An 18,016-nucleotide genomic window follows, 5' to 3' on the forward strand; every position below is an offset into this window, starting at 1 on the left:
AAGTTATGCTGTTGCCCTGAGTGGGAAATAATAAAGTTACACTCCATCATATTTCTTTTTTTGGGGGGGGCGAGGGAGAAAAGTCACGCTCTGTTGCCCAGGCTGGAATGCAGTGGCGCGATCTTGGCTTACTGCAACCTCCACCTCCTGGGTTCAAGTGATTCCCAAGTAGCTGGGATTATAGGTGTGTATCACCATGACCTGCTAATTTTTGTATTTTTAGCAGATAAGGGGTTTCACCATGTTGGCCAGGCTGGTCTCCCATCTCCTGGCCTCAAGTGATCCACCCACTTCGGCTTCCCAAAGCATTGGGAGTACAGGTGTGAGCCACTTTGTCTGGCCTCATGTCATATTTCTAATCCCGAGACTGAGTGTAGAGCTGGTTGTCTCTTTTTGGAAAGGATGTCAGTAGACAAGTGGAGTTCCCCAAAATTACAGTTTCACATATTAGTCAAGTTTCTAAAATACAGTAATAATGTTGAGAGCTGACATAGGGACTTAGTTGTTATTTTTTTTTTTTCAAATTCTCACCTAACTTTGATTTTGCTAAATAAGGACATAAAAAAAAAACCCTCCACTATTGCCTATTGCCACTATTTGATTTTTTTAAAAATAAGCGTATTTTAGCGTCTAAAAGTAGGAAGGCCCTCAAATAAATGAGTCTTTGTTCTTGGCCAGGGAAAACAGCGTTGTCAGAATTTGATAACTGTTTTTCTAGGGTATGTGCTGTTATTCAGTTAAAACCTTGCCTGGGACACTGGCATTCAGTAAATACTTGTTGAATAAGCAAATGAAACTTAAGCTTCTATGTATAGAAACCTAAGTTGCTTCACATTCTGATTAGCAGAGTAATTGAATGTTCTTTTCAGTGTGTAGATCTATCCCAGAACCACAGAATGTTGGAACTGTAAAGGCCATCCTACAGTTTAACCAACTGCATTAAATAGATAATAGATGTGGTATGTGGCAGTGACAACTTGAAGGTTGTGACTAGAACCCGGGTCTCTGGAGTGTTCTATTATATCACACCAAGCTGGTCGCCAGCCCATGTGTTGATCCTCCATTGTGATAGCAACAAAGAAAAGACTTCAGGACATTCTTTCCTTTACCCTAATCCTTGATCTGCAGTCTTATTTAGAAAAGCTTAAAGATCTAGTTTATTCAAAACTAAAGATAACAAGGAGTATGAGAATTTCTATTATGAGTGTAAAGGAGGAGATGTTTCCTTGGCTTCTCAGAGCCTACAGGCCCTCCTTGCTCTTTAAGGAAGTAGAGAGAGGGAGGAAAGTAAAGTGTGTTTTTGTTTTTGAAGGTTACTTTGCTGGGAGTAGTTTGCATGCCTTTTGGTTTTCTTGGGTGGAATTAACTGACTTAAGTTTTAAGTAGTTGGGACTATTTAAAAACAATGCCTAGCCCATGTTGGCCATACAGGCAGAGGGTATTGGCTTTAGAAGTTAATTCTTCTCTAGGAGTGAAAATTAGCTTTTAAACCAGAAGCAGCAGAGCTAAATAATTTTCCACCTGGCCAGTGCATGATGTGAAAGGTAGATTAAAAAAATGAGAGGACCCATTTTCTGATGAAAGACTAAGCCATGTTGAAACAGCCCTGTTGAGGATTTTATTTTAAATCTGTACATTCACAAAGGAGCTTTGTGTATGTCTTTCCCTATTTGTTGTTTGGACTAGGAAGCCGCCCCACCCAGTGCTTGTTGAAGGCAGAAAGTTGTTGAAAGCAAGCCGGGATTTGAACAGTGGATTGAGGTTTCGAATATCCAGTGAACCAAAATATATCAGGGTTCCCCTGGCCAAGATGAGTGACCATTCTGAGGTGTATCGTATTTCTTGAATGGGGATTTTAGGAAAAGTTTTGTATTTCTGTGCTCATTTTGTTGACCTCTGTATGTGCAAAATCTCTAAGGGGGCGTTTGGGCAGTTAGATTTCTTGGATGCAGATTTGTTTGTATATGAAACAAATTTTAAATTGTTTTGTATACACTGGATTTAAAATAGTTTACTAAAGTGTTTTAATTTTTTCATCTTAATTTTCACAGTTCTTATAGTCTTTAGATATAGGGAGGCTGTTGATGGCATCCACATGTGCATTTTAGTGGCATTTAAAATGTATTCAGCTGAATTTAACAATTTCTGACCTAAAACTTGACATTTTAGATTTAAGTCAGTAAAGCACTGATTTGAACTGGATTTTAACTGGATGAAATTCTGATTTAATAAGTGTACTGACTGGATAAAATGCCAATGATTTAATTAACAAGCATGTTTAACAGGATGCCCTATATATTAGTTAAAAGTGAAGCAATTGAATTAGGTGCCTTCTCTGCTGCGTGGTAAAGACAGTATGACTCACCCACACCAGCCTTCTCTTTGCTCTGAGTGTAGCTAACCGTTTCTGTTTTTTTTCCTCTAGGGTTTGGAAATCCCTTGTCTCCAGGTTGCTGGGATTGACTTCTTGCTCAATTGAAACACTCATTCAATGGAGACAAAGAGAACTAATTCTTTGTGCTGATTCATATTTGAATCAAGGCATTGGGGAGCCTGTATGCCTTGTTTGTGGAAAGAACCAGTGACACCACCACTGAGCTTCCTAAAAGTTCGAAGAAGTTAGAGGACTATATACTTTCTTTTGAACTTTTATAATAAATATTTGCTCTGGTTTTTGAAGCCCAGGGCTGTTAGAGGGGTGAGTGGCAAGTCTTACAAGTGGCCTTATTCCAACTCCAGAAATTTCCCAACGGACCTTTGAGATTATATGCAATCGAAAGTGACAGGAAACATGCCAACTCAATCCCTCTTAATGTACATGGATGGGCCAGAAGTGATTGGCAGCTCTCTTGGCAGTCAGATGGAGATGGAGGACGCCATGTCAATGAAAGGGACCGCTGTTGTTCCATTCCGAGCTACGCAAGAAAAAAATGTCATCCAAATCGAGGGGTATATGCCCTTGGATTGCATGTTCTGCAGCCAGACCTTCACACATTCAGAAGACCTTAATAAACATGTCTTAATGCAACACCGGCCTACCCTTTGTGAACCAGCAGTTCTTCGGGTTGAAGCAGAGTATCTTAGTCCGCTTGATAAAAGTCAAGTGCGAACAGAACATCCCAAGGAAAAGAATTGCAAGGAAAATGAAGAATTTAGCTGCGAGGTATGCGGGCAGACATTTAGAGTCGCTTTTGATGTTGAGATCCACATGAGAACACACAAAGATTCTTTCACTTACGGGTGTAACATGTGTGGAAGAAGATTCAAGGAGCCTTGGTTTCTTAAAAACCACATGCGGACACATAATGGCAAATCGGGGGCCAGGAGCAAAGTGCCGCAAGGCTTGGAGAGTCCAGCAACGATCAACGAGGTCGTCCAGGTGCATGCGGCCGAGAGAATCTCCTCTCCGTACAAAATCTGCATGGTTTGTGGCTTCCTATTTCCAAATAAAGAAAGTCTAATTGAGCATCGCAAGGTGCACACCAAAAAAGCTGCTTTCGGTACCAGCAGCGCGCAGACAGACTCTCCACAAGGAGGAATGCCATCCTCGAGGGAAGGCTTCCTGCAGTTGTTCAACTTGAGACCAAAATCTCACCCTGAAACGGGGAAGAAGCCTGTCAGGTGCATACCTCAGCTCGATCCATTCACCACCTTCCAGGCTTGGCAGCTGGCTACGAAAGGAAAAGTTGCCATTTGCCAAGAAGAAGTGAAGGAATCGGGGCAAGAAGGGAGCACCGACAACGATGATTCGAGTTCCGAGAAGGAGCTTGGAGAAGTTTGGAATGCGAATAAAAGCCATTCGGAAGGTTCTGGAAAGGCCAAAACAAATAAGGGCAGTTGTGCAGGCCTCTCGCAAGAGAAAGAGAAGTGCAAACACTCCCACGGCGAAGCGCCCTCCGTGGACGCGGATCCCAAGTTACCCAGTAGCAAGGAGAAGCCCACGCACTGCTCCGAGTGCGGCAAAGCTTTCAGAACCTACCACCAGCTGGTCTTGCACTCCAGGGTCCACAAGAAGGACCGGAGGGCTGGCGCGGAGTCGCCCACCATTTCTGTGGACGGGAGGCAGCCGGGGACGTGTTCTCCTGACCTCGCTGCCCCTCTGGATGAAAATGGAGCCGTGGATCGAGGGGAAGGTGGTTCTGAAGATGGATCTGAGGATGGGCTTCCTGAAGGAATCCATCTGGGTAAGCTGCCCTGTCTCCGTCCCGTGCTGTTCCGCCTGTGTCTGTCTGTCTGTCTCCCCATCTCTGTTCCCATCTCCAGACAAGGCTGGCCAGGAGTGGGGTTTGGAGAGCCAGAGTCAAGTCCAGGCTCTTTTTGGTATCACTCTGTGTAAGTCATTTAATCTCTCAGGGCCTTAATTTTCTCATTTCTGTAATAACAGGGTTGAGTTAAGAGGTCTCCTTGTTCTGAAAAATCTTTTTTTTTTTTTTTTTTTTTTAAACGTTTAACGTTTTGCTCACGAAACACACTTTTTTTTGGTAACTTGTGCATCCAGCCCAAATGCACTGGTTCTTAACTGGGGCGATTTTGCTCCCAGTCAATATCTGGCAATGTCTGGAGGCATTTTGGTTGTCATACTGTGTGTGTGGGTGTGTGCATGCACGTGTGCGTGCGTGCGTGCCTGCTGGCATCCAGTGGGCAGAGGCCAGGGATGCTGTTCAGTATGGTACAGTGCGCAGGACAGCCCCATCATCAAAGAATTATCTGGTCCCAAATGTCAGTAGTTTCAGCATTGAGAAACCCTAGCCTTCACTTAAGTTTTTCTGGCATTCCTGATCTTATCTGTAGTGAATTTCTAATGGCCATAAAAGGTACTGGGAGTGATGATCAACTAGAGCCAGTAATATTATTTGGGCAGCCATTTGGTGCTGTCCAAAACCCTGTCTTTTCTGTCTGGCAAGCTAGTATTCATTAATAGGTACATCAGGAACCCAAATGATTTGTCATAAAATACGAGGAATGTGAGCACACTGACATTTTTAAGAAGGCTCATTTGCTCAGCAAAATTTTCAGTGTACTAATGGCATGTATAGAAAGAGAAGGCGATCACTGAAGGCATGCTCACATAATATTCCTGAGTCCTGGTGGGCGTTATCTAGGACAAAGGATTCTACTTGCGTTTGGAGTTGCGTCCATCCTTAAGTGTAGCCAGAACTTTTCCTATTAGAGTTTAATATTTTGTTTGAATAGAGGATCTTGCTGCTTAAAACAGTTGAAAAGACCCCTGATGGGCAGGCCGTAATTGACAAGTGAATGATGGGAACATGAATCAGTCTTAGGGAAGCATCTATTAAAGTGGTCCTCGGTTAAAACAAGTGCTTCCCTCTCTCTGTAACTTGACTGTGTGCTTGAATTCTTTGGCAAACTGTGTGTATGAGACCCACGATGAATTTGCCCACACGATTGATTGGACTCTTCCTTCACCTGCTCTTCAGCCAGTGCCAGTTCCTTTTCTGATCATGTGATTGATGTGAGAACTGTAGTCTGTATATCAAATCTTTAGAACGTTTTTGAGTTTCCTGGGACACAGGAAGCCTAGCACTTAGCATACTACAAATCTAATGTCTTAATGGCATCATAGAAAGAGGCTTTAAACACAGACTCCAGTTAGCTAAGTGGTTTCTGCTAGTGCCGGTACTGTTGTAGGGGCCCCTGTGAGATGCCCCAGTTCCCTGAAAGAAATGAAAAGGCCAGTTACTGGTAGGTGGTGTGGAAAACACGGGCTAGATCATCAGGCAGGACAGAATGCCTGGCTGTGGGTGGGAGAACCCCAGCTTGATGTTGAGTTCTGGTTCTACCACTGCATTGTTTTGTGACCAATTATGAGTTGCTTAACCTTTCTTTGCTACTATTTCCCTGTTTGCAAAATGGTTCGTTGACCCTTGTCTTCCACCTCCCAAGGACAATTTCAACAGCCTGTTTGTAAAAAGATCACAGTCCCTTAAAAAATATAACTGTAAAGTCAGAGGTGATGCTTGAAAGAGCAGGAACCAGGTAGATGTGGAAATGTCATGTCCTTTGTTCTAAAGAAAAGGCATTTCATAGCTTTTTGGATATGACGCAACATACCATAAATCCTGACACATAGTTGGGAGTCGGAAATTGGCAACAACGCCCAGTTATAAACCCAGCTAGTTTGGGTATGACTGTAAGAAAAAAAACCTGGCCATTCTGTATTTGGGGAATTGATTTTCCTACACTTATATTATCTTAGTAGTCTAGATTTATCATATTATACTATCACCCTGGCTTTAAGATTTAAGAAGATCAAGTAAATTTTTTTTTTAAAGTCTTTAGACACTATAGATCAAGGATGTCTCTGTCTTACAGGTGGATAGTGATATGATCTACAGTAAGGGGACATTTATTTAAAACTTAAACATTCATGTGTTTCGGGGGTGGTATTTTAACGGCAGCACCTCTGATTGTCTTTTGGAGGGCTGGTGTGTGTTTGAAGTTCTGTCCTCCTTCCAGTGGACTTTACTGATGCACGTGAGACACATTGTCCTATTGTCCTGCAGGGACTAAAGCCAAACACTGTGTCATTTGGGGACAGGTTTTCATTTGTCAGATCTGTTTCGCCCACGTGAGTGTTTGTGGACAATACAGCCTGCTTTCCAAAACTTTGCTAAATTTTGACAAACTTTCCTAGGTGCTTGCCCAATGCCAAACTTTCTTTTCTGTTGAAGATAAAGTTGTGCTTGCTGCCCTCTAGTGGTCACTTGTTTAATCCTAACGTTAAACCGCTTATTTTTCCCCTGGTGGTTAGGAAGTTGACGGTTTGTAATTGGCTCATTTTTCTAAATTATTCTGAAGAAGATCATTTTTCCTGCCAGTATGTATGTCCACCGTCAGTTTGCCAGATCCTGCCTGCTCAGAGATACTGAGAACCGGAAGCTGCCCGGGCAATTCAGTCTATTAAATGATCTTTCTTGTGATTAAGGCAAACGAAGAACTGAATGTTTAATAGTGTACTCTGCTGTACCCAGGAAAAAACAAAACAAAACGACGTTATAACACTCTAAAACTTCAAACAACCTCAAAACAGAATTTGGTGTGTGTCTAGCCTTTTTGTTCTAACCCGATATTAAAATAATTTTTTCATGCTTTCCAAAAATGTTCATGTCAAGAATATTTAAGTCAGCATGCCTTATTCATGTACTTCAGCTACCTTCTTATATAAATATTTTTGTTTTTCCTTTAAGATAAAAATGATGATGGAGGAAAAATAAAGCATCTTACATCTTCAAGAGAGTGTAGTTATTGTGGAAAGTTTTTCCGTTCAAATTATTACCTCAATATTCATCTCAGAACGCATACAGGTAAAGAACTTTTATTTTTTTAACCATGCATTAGTTAAATTATGTAGTTATCTATCTGATTTTTTTTGTTGTTGTTGTTCAGATACTCTGTCAGATCCTTGGACTAGCTTAAGGATAAATATGTAGCATGTTGATTGCAGCGGTTATTTTTATTCTTTTAGTGCCATTGTAACTTGAGCCATTGTTCTTATTTGCAGTTCATTTCTGTTTTGTTTTTTGAGACGGAGTCTTGCTCTGTCACCTAGGCTGGAGTGCAGTGGTACAATTTCGGCTCACTGCAGCCTCCGCCTCCCTGGTTCAAGCAATACTCCTGCCTCAGCCTGCCCAGTAGTTGGGATTACAGGTATCTGCCACCACACGCAGCTAATTTCTGTATTTTTAGTAGAGATGGGGTTTCGCCACGCTGGCCAGGCTGGTTTCGAACTCCTGACCTCAAGTGATCTGCTCACCTTGGCCTCCCATAGTGCTGGGATTACAGGCGTGAGCCACCGCGCCCGGACAGAGTTCATTTGTTCAGTTTATGACTGCTATATCCTGACTCTCATCTTATTAAAAGCTACAGTATTTTAAAATGCTGCATCTTATGTCTTTATGATTGAGAATGAAATGAGAATCTATTTAGTAGTCTTGAGATTGTGAAAGGAGCTATGACATCATGATGTAGGAGGCTGCGTAGATTTGAAATTTCATCTCTTCCACTTACTATCTGTGAACCCTTGGGCAAGTTATTTAACCTTTGTGTGCTTTTAGTTTTCTTTGCTGTAAAAGTAGAATAATACATATTTCCCTAGCACTGTTAGGAAGATTAAGTTAGAAGTGTTGCTGTTAATTTTTCTATTGAAGATAGATTTTCACAATTTCAAATATTCGTTACAGTAAGGGTGATAAAGAACTGATGAGAAATCCTATGTGATAGTAGATCGAGAAAGCAAAAGGAGGAAAGAAGCCTGTTTTCTCAATAAATAGATATTTGATCTATTTCAGTGCTTTTCATACACTTCTATAATAAAGTGCCATTTCTTGCCTTAGGTGAAAAACCATACAAATGTGAATTTTGTGAATATGCTGCAGCCCAGAAGACATCTCTGAGGTATCACTTGGAGAGACATCACAAGGAAAAACAAACCGATGTTGCTGCTGAAGTCAAGAGCGATGGTAAAAATCAGGACACTGAGGATGCACTATTAGCCGCTGACAGTGCGCAAACCAAAAATTTGAAAAGATTTTTTGATGGTGCCAAAGATGTTACAGGCAGTCCGCCTGCAAAGCAGCTTAAGGAGATGCCTTCTGTTTTTCAGAATGTTCTGGGCAGCGCTGTCCTCTCACCAGCACACAAAGATACTCAGGATTTCCATAAAAATGCAGCTGATGACAGTGCTGATAAAGTGAATAAAAACCCTACCCCTGCTTACCTGGACCTATTAAAAAAGAGATCAGCAGTTGAAACTCAGGCAAATAACCTCATCTGTAGAACCAAGGCGGATGTTACTCCTCCTCCGGATGGCAGTACCACCCATAACCTTGAAGTTAGCCCCAAAGAGAAGCAAACGGAGACTGCAGCTGACTGCAGATACAGGCCAAGTGTGGATTGTCATGAAAAACCTTTAAATTTATCCCTGGGGGCTCTTCACAATTGCCCGGCAATTTCTTTGAGTAAAAGTTTAATGCCGAGTATCACCTGTCCATTTTGTACCTTCAAGACATTTTATCCAGAAGTTTTAATGATGCACCAGAGACTGGAGCATAAATACAATCCTGACGTTCATAAAAACTGTCGAAACAAGTCCTTGCTTAGAAGTCGACGTACTGGATGCCCGCCAGCGTTGCTGGGAAAAGATGTGCCTCCTCTCTCTAGTTTCTGTAAACCCAAGCCCAAGTCTGCTTTACCAGCGCAGTCCAAATCCCTGCCATCTGCGAAGGGGAAGCAGAGCCCTCCTGGGCCAGGCAAGGCCCCTCTGACTTCAGGGATAGACTCTAGCACTTTAGCCCCAAGTAACCTGAAGTCCCACAGACCACAGCAGAATGTGGGGGTCCAAGGGGCCGCCACCAGGCAACAGCAATCTGAGATGTTTTCTAAAACCAGTGTTTCCCCTGCACCGGATAAGACAAAAAGACCCGAGACAAAATTGAAACCTCTCCCAGTAGCTCCTTCTCAGCCCACCCTCGGCAGCAGTAACATCAATGGTTCCATCGACTACGCTGCCAAGAACGACAGCCCATGGGCACCTCCAGGAAGAGACTATTTCTGTAATCGGAGTGCCAGCAACACTGCAGCAGAATTTGGTGAGCCCCTTCCAAAAAGACTGAAGTCCAGCGTGGTTGCCCTTGATGTTGACCAGCCCGGGGCCAATTACAGAAGAGGCTATGACCTTCCCAAGTACCATATGGTCAGAGGCATCACATCACTGTTACCGCAGGACTGCGTGTATCCGTCGCAGGCACTGCCTCCCAAACCAAGGTTCCTGAGCTCCAGTGAGGTCGAGTCTCCAAATGTGCTGACTGTTCAGAAGCCCTATGGTGGCTCCGGGCCACTTTACACTTGTGTGCCTGCTGGGAGTCCAGCATCCAGCTCGACGTTAGAAGGTATTGCATGAGGGGCGTCATGTTTAAATGTCACTGGTGCCTACAGTGACTAATAGCTAATCCATGCATTCTCAGTGGAGATGGTACCACTCCCAAGGGGGTAGGCAGCAAAAAGTTCTTGGGGGTCACAGAAGCATTCTTTTAGATACGGCAGTGGTTTGTGGTTCTCCAAGGCTTACTTAACTCTGGGTTTAACTCTTAACCCTGTGTATTTTATTCTTTTGATTTGTTTAGTCGTATTTTATTTTTAGACAAAGGGTCTTGCTCCGTCATCTAGATTGGAGTGCAGTGGTGTAATCATAGCTTACTATAGTCTTGAATTCCTGAGTTCAAGAGATCCTTCTGCCTCAGCTTCCCAGGTAGCTGAGACTGTGTGCTGCTACCATGCACAGCTGATTTTTAAATTTTTTTTTGTAGAGATGGAGTTGCCCCGGCTGGTCTTGAACTCCTGGCCTCAGGTGATCTCCTGTGTTGACCTCCCAAGTATCTTAGACTACAGATGCACTCCACCACGCTTGGCTAACTTAATTTTTTTTGTAGAGACAGGGATTTGCTTTGTTGCCCGGGCTGGTCTGAAACCCTTGGTCTCAAGTGATCCTCCTGCCTCGGCCTCCCAGAATGCCAGGATTACAGGCGTGAACCACCATGCCCAGCCTTATTCTTGAGTAATTTTTCTTGTTGATTTTTTCTATTTTGGGAGTGATCACGGAAACAGAGGGTGAGAACACTGGTCTGTCTAGTCCATTCTTGTCTTGCTGTTGAAATTCCAGATGCAGCCAGTTGAGGCCCCAGCTTGCCTCACTTCATCACAGCCTTTTTTCTTCGTTTGCACATTAATGGTGTGCTCAGTAGTCAGTGCCAACCCACCTGGAGTTGCAGGTTTTTTTTTTTGTTTTTTTTTTTTCTTTTTTTGAGACAGAGTTTTGCTCTTGTTGCCCAGCCTGAGTGCAGTGACGCGATCTGGGCTCACTGAAACCTCCTTCTCCTGAGTTCAAGCGATTCTCCAGCCTCAGCCTCCTGAGTAGCTGGGGTAATAGGCACGTGCCACTATGCCCGGCTAATTCTTGTATTTTTAGTAGAGACGGGGTTTCAGCATGTTGGCCAGGCTGGTATTGAACTCCTGACCTCAGGTGATGCACCGGCCTTAGCCTCCCAAAGTACTGGGATTACAGGTGTGAGCCACCACGCCCAGCCTAGGGGCTCTTCCTCACGTGTTTTACCACTCCCTGCTGGCCTGTAAACTTAAGAGCAGAAGCCATGTTTTACATGTACAGCATCAAGTCACATGCTTCCCACAAGGGGCAGAATGGGGGGCGCCCAGTAAGGACCACACGAGGACCCTTGACCTGGCAAGAGCAGAAAGCAAAAGAACTTGCGATTAAACAGTCTTGTGAAGCGTTTTGCTGTGAAATGTCGTCAGCCCTCCGTATCCTTGGGTTCTGCCTCAGTGGATTCAACCAACTGCGGGACTAAAATATTTGGGGGAAAAAAAATGGATGGTTGCATCTGTAGTGAACATCTGCAGACTTCTTTTTCTTGTCATAATTCCCTAGATAATACAGTATAACAAATATTTACATAGCATTTACTTCATATTAGGTATTATAATGAAGAGATGATTTTTTCTTTTTTTTTTTTTTGAGATGGAGTCTTGCTCTGTTGCCCAGGCTGGAGTGCAGTGGCATGATCTCAACTCACTGCAACCTCCACCTCCCGGGTCCAAGCAGTTCTCCTGCTTCAGCCTCCCCAGTAATTTGGATACAGGCACCCACTGGCACGCCAGCCTAATTTTTGTATTTTTAGTAGAGATGGTGTTTCGCCATGTTGGTCAGTCTGGTCTCGAACTCCTGACCTTAGGTGATCCGCCTGTCTTCACCTCACAAAGTGCTGGGATTACAGGCATGAGCCGCTGTGCCTGGCAATGTAGAGATGATTTAAAGTATATGGGAGGTGCTGGATGTGGTGGCTCATGTCTGTAATCCCAGTACTTTGGGAGGCTGAAGTGGGCAGCTTGATTGAGGCCAGGAGTTGGAGACCAGACTGGTCAACATGGTGAAACCCCGTCTCTACTAAAAATACAAAAATTGGCTGGGTGTGGTGGTGTGCACCTGTAATCCGAGCTGTTTGGGAGGCTTAGGCATGAGAATCGCTCGAACTGGGGATGCAGAGATGGCAGTGAGTAAGTCTAGATTGCACCGTTGCACTCCAGCCTGGGCTAAAGAGCAAGACTCTGTTTTAAATAAATAAATAAATAAATAGCAAGACTGTCTTAAATACGTAAGTAAGTAAGTAAAGTATATGGGAGGATGTGAATAGGTTACACTACGATACTGCAAATTAATAGTACTACAAGGCCGGGCGTGGTGGCTCACGCCTATAATCCCAGGACTTTGGGAACCAGCCTGACCAACATGGAGAAACCTCGTCTCTGCTAAAAATACAAAATTAGCTGGGTGTGGTGGCGCATGCCTGTAATCCCAGCTACTCGAGAGGCTGAGGCAAGAGAATCACTTGAACCTACGAGGCGGAGTTTGTGGTGAGCTGAGATTGCACCATTGCACTCCAGCCTGGGCGACAGAGCGAGACTCCATGTCGAAAAAAAAATAGTACTATAAATACTATCAATACTGCAGATACGACACTTTTATATTAGGGACCTGAGCATCCATGGATTTTGGTATCTGTTGGCCGGGGTGGTGGGGGCGGGTGGTCCTGGAGCCAGTGCCCTTTGGATACTGAGGGACAACTGTATTATTTTAAAACCAACCTTATTTCTCCCATAGGTAGATTGTTAACCTCATAGATGACTGGGGTTTTCCCCATAGAAATGTGTCCTGGTGGCGTCACTTCGTACAGGTGTCTGGCACATACCTGTATGTGTAAAAAAGTAGCTCAGTGTCCCGGGGACATCTTCCCCTTGGCAAACTTGATCAAACCGCAGCGTCTTCCTTTATCACTTAGAAGCTCTACTGGTTTGTGCTCCCCAAAAGAGACAGATTCAGTTTTACACATCTCAGTTTGTGTTAGTTTCAAACTGAGGATTCTGTGTGGTGACAACACTCTATCAAGAATTGCTTGATGCTGATTGGTTCATTAGAGATAGCAAATTAAAAAACAATTGCTTTCACACACTCCAGTAGATTTTATAAAAATTGTGATGAAATAGTAATTTTTACTGCCTTTTGGTTAAAAATCTTCATTTCCCCCCCATGGTGCTTAAAATGGACATGAATCAAAACTTTATCTTTACTTAAAGGGGGAAAAGGCTCTGTGCGTTGCAAGTCAGATCCTCTTTTTTTCCCTCCTCTTTGAGACAGGGTCACACTCTGTTGCCCAGGCTGGAGTGCAGTGGGGCAGTCACAGCTCACTGCAGCCTCGACTTCTGGGGCTCAAGCAATCCTTCCGTCCTTCCGTCTCAGCCTCCCGAGTAGCTGGGACTAAAGGTGCATGCCACCATACCCAGCTAATTTTTTATTGTTAGTAGAGAAGAGGTCTCACCATGTTGCCCATGTTGGCAAATCCCCTTTTAAATGATTAAAAAAAAAAAGTAACCGTTTTACATAGTTTGGTTCATGATGCGTATACGTTTCAAGTATTTTGTGATGTCATTTTTTTCTGGCTTTTTAATTCTTTCTAGTTGACAGCCCAGACACTTTTAGTTTTAGTTACATCAACCAAATTCTGTCCTAACAAGTATCATAAAAACAATTCAGCTGTAACTGAAAACACTTGCATGTGACTGTGTGACTTATGTGTTGTGATTACATTATCAGTGTCAGGAATTTTGAAAATTGACTTCTAACAACCTATACACATCTAACCTAATTGACCTTAACTCTAAATATGGTTTTTTTTTTCAATCAGGAAAAAGGCCTGTGTCATATCAACACTTATCTAACAGCATGGCACAAAAGAGAAACTATGAGAATTTTATTGGGAATGCACATTACCGACCAAATGACAAAAAACCTTGATTCACTAATGAGGGGGAGAAAAGGTGAGCGTATGTTTCAATTAAAAACACTGGATTGGCTGAGCGCGGTGGCCATTTGGGAGGTCAGGGCGGGCGGATCACCTGAGGTCAAGCATTTGAGACCATGGTGAAACCCCTGTCTGTACTAAAAATACACAAATTAGCTGGGCGTGGCGGCAGGTGCCTGCAGTCCCAGCTACTTAGGAGGCTGAGGCAGGAAAATCACTTGAACAACCCAGGAGGCGGAGGTTGCAGTGAGCAGATTGCGCCACTGCAGTCTAGCCTGGGTGACAGAGCGAGACTCCGTCTAAAAGAAGGGGGGGGGATTGATATTACTTGATCAGAAATAAGCCATTAACTTGTCTAATGTAACAAAATTGCTTTGAAGTTGGATTTTGATTTTTTTTAGGTGTTTTAGAGTCCTCAGGATCTTTGGATGTTGGTGAAGATAATGGCAAAACCAGTCATAGTGACTGGAATTTATTGAGCATTTACTTTGTGCTAGGCATTGAATGAAGTGTTTTATAAGCAAGATCTCGTTTAATTCTGTTGCAGCAGAGGGCTTAGGTAAGGGATGAGCAAACTAGCTTTTCATGCATCGTCATCGATAAAGTTGTATTGGAACGTGACCATGCCCATCTGTTACGTATTGTCTGTGGCTACCTCCCTGCTGCAGCAGCAAAGTCGGGCAGTTGTGACAGACCACGTGGCCTGCAAAGCTGAAACTATTTACCGTCTGGCCCTTTACAGAAAAAGTTTGTGACCCAGCATTAGGAGGTATTGTGCATGCTTTTCAGATAAGACCGAGGCATGGATTATGCAGTTTGCTCAAAGCCCCCCTCTGCCTGTGAGAGGCAGGAGCCTAGTTTTTGTCCTAGGTCTGCAAAGATCCAGGTTCTATGCCCAACGTTCTAGTTTAAGAGCTTGTTCAAAGACTTGGCAAGTACTTATCTGTTGGAGGGGAACTGGGACAGGAGCAAGTATGTGAGCATGTGGTTCACATGTTAAAGGTCTCACTGTAGTGCACCCCCGTCCCGTAAGGCTCAAGTAGTAGTATCAGAATTATACATGTTGGTTTTGTTAGTTTATATTTAGTTAATTAGTTTGGGCAGAAGGTGTGATGTCTGTGTACAGGTTTTACTATGACTCATTCAACAATAGGATGGAATGGAAAGCTTGGGGGCTCACGGGCAGATTTAGTTCTTTCTCAGATAACTCTTGTCCCGTAAAAACCATCACTGTATATTCATTGAGCAGCCTCTTCACCAAGTGCCCGCTGGCTGCTAGGATACGAAGATGAAAAGATGCTCGTGGTCCAGAACAGAATTTCTCTGTTACATTTTCACGGGACTCATACGGGAACTGAGATGACGTTCTCCCTGGGCAGCGTGAGCCTTGTGTGGTTCTGCAGCCTTTTCTCCTGCTTAGGATAATAGATGAAGAATACGAGGGAGTAAAGCTTTGTCATCACAGTAATAAGATTCAGTCTACTCTATATTAAAACATAAAAATAATTTATGAATTATGAGGAGCAGATTTTAGTAGCAGGTTACTTGCAGCATCCATTACAACTGATCAGTAGTAGCAAACAGCCATGCTCCTGTATCTGGAGCTGGTGTCTCTCTGGGAGCTCTGAGCTTCTCTGCTTGTGTTTCCTTCATCTGGAGAACATCCTGCCTGCACTGTCTTTGCTTTTCCAACCTCCTTTTTCTGATCCTCAGGACCAGCTCACATATTGGTTTTGTTTGTTTGAGACGGGGTCTGGAGTGCAGTGGCGCGATCTTGGCTCACTGCAGCCTCAAACTCCTGGGCTCAAGCAGTCCTCCCACCGCAGCCTCCTGAGTTGCTGGGATTTTCTTGTGCATGGCAATTGCCTTTTACTCAATTCTGATTCTTGGTTAAGTCATCTCAGTTAAATTACGAAAAGTAGCTCCAAAGTTTGCAGCATCATCTAGTTAGTCATTCTCCTGATACTTTCACGGCAAAAGTTGAACTTAAATAGAACGCAGGGCCGGGCCCCTGTAATCCCAGCACTTTGGGAGGCCGAGGCGGGCGGATCACTTGAAGTCAGGAGTTCAAGACCAGCCTGGCCAACATGGTGAAACCTTTCTCTACTAAAAAGACAAAAAAATTAGCCGGGGTTGGTGGTGCATGCCTGTAGTCCCAGCTACTTGGGAGGCTGAGGCAGGAGAATCGCTTGAACCTGGGAGGTAGAGGTTGCAGTGAGCCAAGATCGTGCCGCTGCACTCCAGCCTGGGCAACAGAGCGAGACTGTCTCAGAAACAACAACAACAAACAGAACCCATTGCATTTCTAGGTCAATTTGGTTCTATGTATTACACTTTTTTAAAGAAAGAATTTTCTAAACTATTCAGTTTTGATCGTAATCATTTAAAAAATGTTTTTTCCTTAGGTCTTGGTGGATGTCAGTGCCTACTCTCCATGAAATTAAGTTTTACTTCATCCTTTGAGAAGCGAATGGTGAAAGCTACTGAAATAAGCTGTGATTGTACTGTACATAAAACATAAGGAATCTGCAAGGAACACTACAGTTTTGTAAAGTTGTTCTGTTAACTTTTATACCAAATAGCAATAAAAACTAGTTGGAACAGTTGGAACCTACATACATGGGGACTGGAAATCTCTATTTTGTCCCTGAATAATATTTTTTTTAGAATCGACCAAATAAGTGGAATTTTTGCATACTTGAGCGCTGCTGAAAAGAAATCATTTGGGTTGGGTGGGGCGGGATGGGGGAAAAGTATATAATGCTTGCACCTCAGGTAAAAATCTGTAAATATCTAAGTTGTAAACCTGCTTGTTCAAATACTGTGTGTATTCCTATTCTCTAATAGAGCTCATCACTTGGAGCAGTTTCTGCTATTGTGCCCTTTCATTTAAAATGTATGTTGTTTTTTTTTTAAACCGTCAATGATTTTGTATTATGTTGAATCCTCCGAAATCTATTGTCTTAAAATTGTTAATGGAAGTATTGACCCTCCATGATATGTGCTGCAGTTACCGAGGTCAGCCATTTGAAAGTTGGCAGCATTTTATTGCAACTTTCAGCATCTCAGCTGGGGAAGGCACCGTGCTTCTTCCTCGCCTCTCCAGATTGTCCTGGAACCTCCAGGATCCTTGACTGGGGGGTTGGGATGGCTTGTAGGATTTTTAAGAGAGTGTGTCTACAGAGAACCATTTTCTCTGTAGAGCAGCCACACGTTGTATAAACATAAGAAACTGTATGTGCAGTTACTTAAATTTGTTTCTATCAAATCATTTTTGTTGGAAGATTCATTGGTGGGGGGGGGTTTGCCTAAATCAGTATATAAAAACAAAAATGCTAAATTATACATGTGAATTGCAGGTATTGGGGAACAGTTTTAAGGGAAATTTTGGGGGGAACATTTTAGGTTTGTATTTGGTAGTCTTAATGTATCTGGCATTTGGGTGAACTGTGGACATACTAGAGTGGATTATAGACACACTGATTCTGAATAAGGAACTGCTGGCCAAGCCTGCTGGGAGTCTAGAAAGAGAAAATCTGTTTCTAGACCTCAGTTATTTTCCCATTGTTGGTTGTTTTGAAGCAGTAACGTTTTTCTTATTGCACATGCAATTTGGGTTTTAGAGAAGATGGCCACCGGCTGGCTTCCCGGATATTTTACACTTTGTTCTTTAATGTGCTGTCCATGGCTGTTTATTAGTACATGGGCTTAGTGACCACAAAATATTTTATTAAGAAACTTTCAAAAATAAATTTGCACTGTTCATTTTTCTGGCCTCGCTGTTCTCCATAGAGCAAGGGTAATCCTAGAAGATTTTTTTTTTTAAATTATGCAACGTAAGATGTCCTCCTTGATAGAAGTCTTAAGCTCCTGTGTTACAAGGGAGAACTCATTTGAGATCAGTCTGCTGGCATTGCAATGAAGTGCTTTGTATCAGGAAACTGTACACTATTGACCTTTTTTCCTGTTCACAAGCTGAGCCATATGTACATAATCTAGATTTTGTTTTCATAGTTTTGCACTTTTATAGCCTATTTTTGAAGATTAACACATTTGCAAGATGATTGACTCAATCTTTGCCTAATCCAATGAGTGTTACAGAGAGCTTGCTGTGACTAGAACCATAA

At 43.0% G+C, this 18,016-nt stretch overlaps 1 protein-coding gene across 1 annotated transcript; it reads left to right on the plus strand.

The window, feature by feature from the left end:
- The first annotated feature begins 2,767 nt into the window (after positions 1 to 2,767).
- ZNF217 (zinc finger protein 217) lies at positions 2,768 to 16,421 on the plus strand. The gene is made up of 5 exons (XM_030826546.1): positions 2,768 to 4,184; positions 7,209 to 7,325; positions 8,355 to 9,908; positions 13,773 to 13,905; positions 16,295 to 16,421. Exons 1-4 carry the CDS (start codon positions 2,768 to 2,770, stop codon positions 13,880 to 13,882), a joined length of 3,198 nt encoding a protein of 1,065 aa, XP_030682406.1. The 3' UTR covers positions 13,883 to 13,905; positions 16,295 to 16,421.
- The last annotated feature ends 1,595 nt before the right edge of the window (positions 16,422 to 18,016 follow it).

The sequence above is a fragment of the Nomascus leucogenys genome, chromosome 13, assembly GCF_006542625.1.
Source record: "Nomascus leucogenys isolate Asia chromosome 13, Asia_NLE_v1, whole genome shotgun sequence".
Classification (NCBI taxonomy): domain Eukaryota; kingdom Metazoa; phylum Chordata; class Mammalia; order Primates; family Hylobatidae; genus Nomascus; species Nomascus leucogenys.

Bases quoted from the DNA above. Each gene is read 5' to 3' on its own strand.
- ZNF217 (XM_030826546.1), top strand. From the start codon at position 2,768: ATGCAATCGAAAGTGACAGGAAACATGCCAACTCAATCCCTCTTAATG. The intron at 4,185-7,208 runs GTAAGCTGCCCT...TTTTCCTTTAAG, and splicing joins TCCTGAAGGAATCCATCTGG to ATAAAAATGATGATGGAGGA. The intron at 9,909-13,772 runs GTATTGCATGAG...TTTTTCAATCAG, and splicing joins ATCCAGCTCGACGTTAGAAG to GAAAAAGGCCTGTGTCATAT.